Below are 8,611 nucleotides of genomic sequence, written 5' to 3' on the forward strand. Positions count from 1 at the left end.
CCTGGTTGAGTCTTGGAAGATTATATTTTCCTAAGAATTTATCCATTTCTTCCAGGTTATCCAATTTATTGGCATATAGTTGCTTGTAGCAGTCTCTCAGGATATTTCGTATTTCTGCGGTGTCAGTTGTTACTTCTTTTTCATTTCTAATTCTGTTGATTTGCGTCTTCTCCCTTTTTTTCCTGATGAGTCTGGCTAATGGTTTATCAGTTTTGTTTATCTTCTCAAAGAACCAGCTTTTAGTTTCATTGATCTTTGCTATTGTTTCCTTCCTTTCTTTTTTTTTTTTTTTTTTTTTAATGGTATGTATCTCATTTATTTAAAACAGTATTTCTCACCTTTCTCAAATTGAAGACTGCGAAAAATAAAAGCAGTGCTTTATTGAGCTGTCGTTAACCTGGGAGCAGTGCTGCTGTGCGTCCGCACTCCCCTGCCCTCGGCCCCTCCTCGCAGCGCCCAGTCCACCCACCTCACTTTACAAAACAGTCCTGACGCTTAATCAAATAAAGCTATTGTACACGACATTTACATTAGAAAAACATAGCTGGGTGTGGGAAAGCCAGGTGTGTTGTTCCCTTTAAGTAAAGTTTGCTCCACAGTTGGGGCATCTTCGCTTCCTCAAGGCAAAACAGCAGATGAACCCAAAGGGGAACAAGACGATGGCCAAGAAGATGCCCAGGAAGGTGAAGGAGTCCTCCAGAACCCCGACCCTGCAAACAGGGCAGCCTCCAACGACAACGATGGAATTGGCAGGGTACCGGGTGACATTTCGACTGTGGATGTTGTAGACCCTGGGGTGGTGGGTGGGTAACCCTGTGACGAGGTAGGGGTAGGGCGGCGGCGGCGGCGCGGCGGCGGGGATCGCGCCGTAGCCGTGCGGGCCGCACGCGAAGTCGCCCTGGCCGGCCTCCAGGTTGTAGGCGGGCGGCCGCTCCTGCAGCAGGGGCTTGTGGTCCATGGCGGGCGGCGCCCACCGCGCCCGGCCCGGCTGCCGCTCGCGCTCCCGCTCCCGCTCGGACGCGGCTCCGGCTCGGACTCGCGGGGACGCCCGGCGGCGGGACCCGCTCCTCGCGGGCGGCGGCGGCGGCGGCGGCGGCAGCGGGGCTGGGCCCCCTGGAGGCCCCTTCCTTTCTTTTTAATTTATTTCTGATCTGATGTTTATGATGTCTTTCCTTCTGCTCACTTTGGGGTTTCTTTGTTCTTCTTTCTCTGATTGTTTTACGTGTAAGCTTAGGTTGTTTATTCGGTAATTTTCTTGTTTCCTGAGGTAGCACTGTATTACTATAAACTTCCCTCTTAGAACTGCTTTTGCTGCATCCCATAGGTTTTGGGTTGTTATGTTTTCATTGTCATTTGTTTCTAGATATTTTTTGATTTCCTCTTTGATTTCATTAGTGATTTCCTGGTTGGTTAATAGTGTATTGTTTAGCCTCCATGTGTTTGTATTTTTTATAGTTTTTTTCCTGTAATTGATATCTAGTCTCATGGCATTGTGGTTAGAGAAGAAAATGCTTGCTAAGATTTCAATTTTCTTGAATTTACTAAGGCTTGATTTGTGGCCCAAGATGTGATCTATCCTAGAAAATGTTCTGTGTGCACTTGAGAAGAAAGTGTATTCTGTAATTTTTGGATGGAATGTCCTATAAATATCAATTAAGTGGAGATGGTCTAATGTGTCATTTAAAGCTTGTGTTTCCTTATTTATTTTCTGCTTGGATGATCTGTCCATTGATTTAACTGGGGTGTTAAAGTCTCCTACTATTATTGTGTTACTGCCCATGTCCCCTTTTATGGATGTTAGCATTTGCCTTATGTATTGAGGTGATTCTGTGCTGGGTGCATAGATATTTACAATTGTTATATGTTTTTCTTGGTTTGCTCCCTTGATTATTAGGTAGTGACCTTCCTTGTCTCTTGTAATAGTCTTTACTTTAAGGTCTAATTTGTGTGATGTGAGTATTACTACTCCAGCTTTCTTTTGACTTCCATTTACATGGGATATATTTTTCCATCCTTTTACTTTCCATCTATATGTGTCCTGTGTTCTGAAGTGGGTTTCTTGTAGACAGCATATTTAAGAGTCTTCTTTTTGTATCCATTCAGCCAGTCTGTATCTTTTGGTTGGAGCATTTAATCCATTTACATTTAAGGTGATTATTGACATGTATGTTCCTATTACCATTTTCTTAATTGTTTTGGGTTTGTTTTTGTAGGTCTTTTCCTTTTCATGTGTTTCCTACTTAGAGAAGTTCCTTTAGCACTTGTTGTAAGGCTGGTTTGGTGGTGCTGAATTCTCTTAACGTTTGCTTGTCTGGAAAGCTTTTGATTTCTCCCTCAAATGTGAATGAGATTCTTGCTGGGTAGAGTATTCTTGGCTGTAGGTTTTTCTCTTTCAGGACTTTCAGTATATCCTGCTATTCCCTTCTAGCCTGCAGAGTTTCTACAGAAAGATCAGCTGTTATCCTTATAGGTTTTCCCTTATGTGTTATTTGTTGCTCTTCTCTTGCTGCTTTTAATATTTTTTCTTTGTGTTTAGTTGTCATTAGTTTGATTAATATGTGTCTTGGTGTATTTCTCCTTGGGTTTATTCTGTATGGGACTCTCTGTGCTTCTTGGACTTGATTAAGTATTTCCTTTCCCATTTGGGGAAGTTTTCCACTATAACCTCCTCAAGTGTTTTCTCAGACCCTTTCTTCTTTTCTTTTTCTTCTGGGATGCCTATGATTTGAATGTTGGTGCACTAAATGTTGTCACCAAGGTCTCTGAGACTGCCTTCCATTCTTTTTATTCTTTTTTCTCTTTCCTACTCTGTGGCCGTTATTTCCCCCATTCTATCTTCCAACTCACTTATTTGTTCTTCTGTCTCAGTTATTCTGCTGTTTATACTATCTAGAATATTTTTAATTTCAGTTATTTTGTTGTCCATTACTATTTCTTTGCTTTTTAGTTCTTCTGAGTCCTTATTAACTGTTTCTTGTATCTTTTGTATTTTTTATTGAGATTTTGGATCATCTTTACTATCATTACTCTGAATTCTTTTTCAGAAATTTTTCCTATTCCTCCTCATTTATTTGGTCTTGTGGATTTTTTTCCTGCTCCTTTGCTTGTATGGTGTTTCTTTGCTTTTGGATTTAGTCTAATTTATAGGATTTTACTGTCTCCTTTCCCTAAGCTTCTTAGTAGTATTTCCTCTTGTTTCTGTCCTCTGCCCCCTGTGGAGGGGTAGGTCCAGTGTCTTGAGTGGACTTCCTGGTGGGGGGGGTCTGGTGTCTTCTTTCTGGTGTGTGGCTCTGTGTTTTTTCTCTCTGATGAGCAGGGCCATGTCAGGAGGTGTGTTTTAGGGTATCTGTGAGCTTAATATGGATTTAGGTAGTCTGTGTGCTGATGGGTGGGTTTGTGTTCCTGCCTTGTTTGTAGTTTGGTGTGAGGTGTCCAGCACTGGCAGTTGCAGACAGTTGGATGAAGCCAAGTCTTAGACTCTGATACAGGGCTCTGTGCAAGTTCTCTGCAGTTAATCTTCCCTGTGTCTGAGGACTCCCTAGCAGTCTAGCATCCTGGATTCAGTGCTCCCTCCCCAGAGCCTCCTACTTGACTTTTGATGGAAGATTCCACAGTTCAGAGGTTGCTTGTCCCAGCAATAAAGGGGTTTAAAGAAGACTGTCCAAGCCCCAGGATAATGGCAGAGTGTTGAGTCAAACAAATACTAAGTCAAGGAAATACATAAATGTATAAGACACACAAATACTGAATCCAATAGAATGTAAGGCACTAGAAAGACATGACAGGAAATCTCTAGTATGCCATCAGACATTCAAAGAGAAAACCAACAGAAATTCAAAACCAAAACAGAACAAAACAGAAACAAATGCAGAAACAAACAAACAAATAACACCAAGCAGTATGTCATCTGGAGAATAAAGCAAGGAAACAGAGCAGACCAATAATATTGCTTATAACTATATTAAGATAAAATAAACTAAAAAATGATAGTAGACAGGGCAACAGAGGAGCTAGTGTGACTGGAAACATGAAAAGAAAAAGAAAGAAATAGAAATGTATAAAATATAGAGATGAAAATATGGTAGGAGAGATACAGTCAGCACTACAAAAAACTTAGCTAGAAATAGAAATATATAAAAAGGCTAAAAATAAAAATAGAATAAAAAATAGAATAAAAAATATGTTATAAAATGTGCAGATGCCTTAGGACTAAGATCGTAATTAATAAAAACAAACAAACAAACAAACAAAAACTAGAACTGACCACAGAATGGACAGATCAATAGAATTAATACTAATATTTCTGTTTCCTTGGGGTCTCAGCTGTAAGTGTCCTTCTACCCACCTTGGGTTTTTTGTATTACTCTGCAACCAGCAGAGCTTCCTTTATTGTTCGTCTGTAACACTGTTGTGTGGGCAGAGAGGTGGTACAATAGTGGCTCCTTCACCTGGGAGTGAGTGAACAGTGTCACCCTGCCTGGGTCATGGTGGTTTTGGCAGCTCAGGCTGAGAGAGTGACTCCAACCATCCCTCCTCCCCCCACTACGACTCTGCCAGGGTGCCCTGCCTGGGTCACGGCAGCTCAGTCAGCTGTGGCAGTGCCTGTTGCAGAGGGATGCTGGCGGCTCAGGTATAAGCAGAATGTCTCCAGAGCTGCACCACTCTGCGGACTTTTGGCTCTTGGCTGCAGGCCCTCTAGGCCAGCCCTGCCCGGGGGTCTTTGTTATCCTTGAGTGAGTTAGCCACACCCAGAGGGGTTCTTCCTTTGTCTGTTACAGGAGCCGAAAGAGAGGCTACACCGTCGGCTCCACCCCCCTGCTTGTGAGTCAGCAGTACTGAGCCACAGCCATGGCCACCCAGCTTTCCACAGTAGGCACTCTCTGCTGTGGGTTTCTTCCCTCCTGTCCTCTCAGTCCATCTCCCCACTTCCAACAATGTTTCTCACCCTGAGCCAGTTCTCCAGTTTCCACATTCCAGATCCCAGACCCCCTGTTCAGCTGTGAACTGATGTCTCAGTCCAGACATGCTGAGCCATGGTGCAGACCCTCCATGTGTTTCTCACTCTTTCCTGTCTGCCACAGCTCAGCTGCTTCACCCTCTTTGAACAGTCTAAATGCCTCCCTTCTGACCCAGGGAAATTCTCCATTGGAGAAGGGTTTTCCCCATCAGATAAGGGGCATTTCCCCAAATTCGGCAATCCCCTGTTTCATATCCTCCCACCCCAGGGTTTGGGACCCATCCCTTTCCTTTCTTCTCCTCCACTTTCTCCTTTTTTAGTTTTATTTTTTCCCTCTGTCCTACCCAGTTATGTTGGGATATTTGTAGTCCTTTCTGGTGTCTGAAGTTGTTTGCTGGTGTTCAGCTGGTTCTCTGTGGGAATTATTGCATCTTTTGGTGTATTCCTGATGCATCTGTGGAGAGGGATGCATTCCACGTCCTTCTACTCTACTGTCATCTTTCTTCTCCTGGTTTACTTCTGATATGAAGCTCCAGCAGTGCCCAGAAAACCACTGCTTTTGGAGGACTGGAGAATTCTCTTTCAGCTTTGCCCAAATTAATTGTCTGCTCTCTGCACTTCTGCTGTTCTTTGAAACCAAAATGGGGGAGGGGGAGGAGCTGAATCCCTCCCCTTGGGATCTTGCCATCTTGCTTTTCCTAACCCTTTGCCTCTCCTTCCTCACCAAGCAGCCCCTACTGCATTGACCATGTCTGTGCACTAACTCCTTCATCTCCTGGGTTTGGTTCAGCTTCAGTTGTGTGATAGGACCTAAGACAATAGTAGAAATGACTTTTGAATGGCTGTAATTTTCATTTCTTTTTTTCTTTTCTTTTTATTGAGATATAATTGACATATAATAAACTGTATATAGTTAAACTGTACGATTCGATTTTTTTCTTATTAGTAATGTATGTATGGCAATCCCAGTCTCCCAATTCGTTTCTTTATTTGAATTTTTAATTTAGTTCATATAAAGGGAAAGGTGAATTTCAAAATTTTGAAAGCACAATTGTTTCTAATTATTGAGATTTATATAAAATTGCAGTTCATTTTTATACATGAAATTAAGAAGGAATTTCATTTTCTACATTCTGTCTTACTTGAAATATTTCAATACACACTGCAGGTCTTCCTGAACTTTCCTTTAATCTGGTTTTGTGTTGAAAAATACTAGAGGGAAGCTGGCAAGGAAAGGCACTTTTACAAGAGACTCTGAATCCACTTCTTTGGGGCACTCTTCAGCACAGAGCATGAGGTATGCACATGGATGGGCACTGGTTGAAGGATTTATTGAATGTATGATGTTGAGCTCTAGGAACCTTAGAGGATACTTTCTGACATTTTTCAGTTAATGTCTTACTTTGCAATCACCAGCTTTTAACTGACATCTAACTTGGTTTATGGCATTTTTTAAGTTTCAGTACAGAAAAAAAGATTATAATTATCTTTGGTTGTAAACATGACAAGTATAAACTTTCTGAATTCAGCAAAGTGTGTAAGTATTAGGGCAATAAATTACTAGTAAGTACCTGGATTAAAAAAAATCACACACAAGCAAAACTAAGCACTGCATTGCAAAATCCTACTGTGATCTCTTCTTCTTCTTCTTCTTCTTCTTCTTCTTCTTCTTTTCTTCTTCTTCTTCTTCTTCTTCTTCTTCTTCTTCTTCTTCTTCTTCTTCTTCTTCTTCTTCTTCTTCTTCTTCTTCTTCTTCTTCTTCTTCTTCTTCTTCTTTCTTCTTCTTCTTCTTCTTCTTCTCCTCCTCCTTCTCCTCCTCCTCCTCCTCCTCCTCCTCCTCCTCCTCCTCCTCCTCCTCCTCCTCCTTCTTCTTCTTCTTCTTCTTCTTCTTCTTCTTCTTCCTCCTTCTCCTTCTCCTCCTCCTTCTTCTTCTTTTTGAATAATATATTGTGCAATCATCCTCCCCAGAACTATCACAGCTTGAGTTGAAATAATTGCTCTAACTTGTATGGCAAAAAAAAGGCACCCTCGTTTGTACTGATAAAATGCAACTCATGGCAGCTCCAATCTTGTGGTTTTAATGTGACTCAAAAAACTGTCTGCAATAAAGGTGTATTTTAGAGATGCTAAACACTGGTAGCATTTCGTTTTTAAGTTTCAGGACAATTTAGCTGATGAGGTAAAATGTGCAGTAGATTTTCTGATAAGTATTTTTTCATTCACCTAAATTTATTTTCAGATCCAGAATCTTTATTTTGTGAAATTTGTCAATGATTGGAATACACATGGGCTTCTAGTGCTACATGTTGGATGTAATTGCAGTTTGCATGAAGCTCTTACAAATGGCAATGCAGAGTTGTCAGAGGATGGGAATAAAAGAAGCTGGTTCATAAAATATTCCCAGGTGGTTTACTTACCTGGCACTAACATCTACATTAAAAACCTGAAAGAAAAGCATAAACAAAGGACATTTGAAGTGTATAAGCCCTTTTATCCTTCCAGAAGTCCTATAAATCATGAAGGGCACTTAAAGAGTTCCAGGATGTTGAAAAGTCAAATAGATCTAACCATCTTCTAATTAAGTTCTCTCCTGATATCCCCATTTAAATGATTTCTATGTCAGCTTCTCCTCCCACTGGCTCATCCCATCCCTCTTACAATAATTTCTCCCATACCTCTTACTTCCTTATAACACTGTATAATTTACTTATTTCATGCAAATTGTTGGAACTCTGCCTTTCCCACCAGCTTGTCAGCTCCATAGGGCAAGGAATTTTTGTCTTTTTTTCCCCTGTGCCCAAATCAGTGACGATTGGTGTTCCATAAACAGTTGTCAAGTGAGTGGACAGATCCTGTGGCCACCCACCAGGAAAGCCCAACATTTTAATGTGAATTTAGTACTTGGGCTGCCAAATCCTGAAAACTGGTGGGTCACTGGGAAACCCCAGAGCAGTGGATTTGGGGTGGAAAAGGAGCCCGAGTAATGGTGTTGGCGTCTTTCTTCTGTCCGAGCAAAGGGATGACCCATCAAATTGGGGGCTGCCAGCAGGTCACAAGGACTCCACCCTGCCCTCCAGACCAGACCTCAGGGTCTGTCCAAAAGTGGCTGCATAACCCTTGCTCTTAGCTCTGCCCCCAGTTTTGCCAGGATCTAGTGGGGCGACAGCCTATGTGTGTTTACACTTGTTGGAGATCATGGTTCCTAGCACGCATGCCTTGTGCCATCCCCTTTTGTTTTTCCAGGAGTCTGGGAGGGAAGCAAGGTGGGCACTATTTCCACTGTAGAGTCAGAAAACCTGAGTGCATCCTGAGCACATCCTAAGTGCATCTGGGAGGGACCTGGCCATGCAGCCCATCCCATGCGACAACCCTGTTGTCTCAAGTCAGTGCACAGTGAGCTCCAAAGCTAGCGTGTAACACATGCTCTTTCATTACCTAGACTCTGAAATCTCAAGTTTTTAGAAGTAGCTTGTTGTTTTACCTGATTCAAAAATTTTTTTTAAATAAAACTAGCAAAAAACAGAAAATCATCATCAACGTCTTAACTTTAATTCAGATATTTGAGAGAAAACATGATTAACATTTTGGTGACATACACATAATAGTTGAGATTACACAAACTTACACAATTTTGTAGTCTGTCTTTCAATTAAT

At 41.7% G+C, this 8,611-nt stretch overlaps 1 protein-coding gene across 1 annotated transcript; it reads right to left on the reverse strand.

Annotated features, from left to right (window-relative positions):
• Positions 1–297: 297 nt before the first annotated feature.
• Positions 298–1,091, reverse strand: LOC130852045 (brain protein I3). Its single transcript, XM_057732669.1, has one exon. It carries the CDS (start codon positions 956–958, stop codon positions 578–580), a length of 381 nt encoding a protein of 126 aa, XP_057588652.1. The 5' UTR covers positions 959–1,091; the 3' UTR covers positions 298–577.
• Between the last annotated feature and the right edge of the window lie 7,520 nt (positions 1,092–8,611).

This window comes from Hippopotamus amphibius, chromosome 4 (assembly GCF_030028045.1).
Source record: "Hippopotamus amphibius kiboko isolate mHipAmp2 chromosome 4, mHipAmp2.hap2, whole genome shotgun sequence".
NCBI classification, from domain to species: Eukaryota; Metazoa; Chordata; class Mammalia; order Artiodactyla; family Hippopotamidae; genus Hippopotamus; species Hippopotamus amphibius.

Excerpts from the sequence above, each read along its gene's own strand:
- LOC130852045 (XM_057732669.1), bottom strand. The coding sequence starts at position 958 with ATGGACCACAAGCCCCTGCTGCAGGAGCGGCCGCCCGCCTACAACCTG.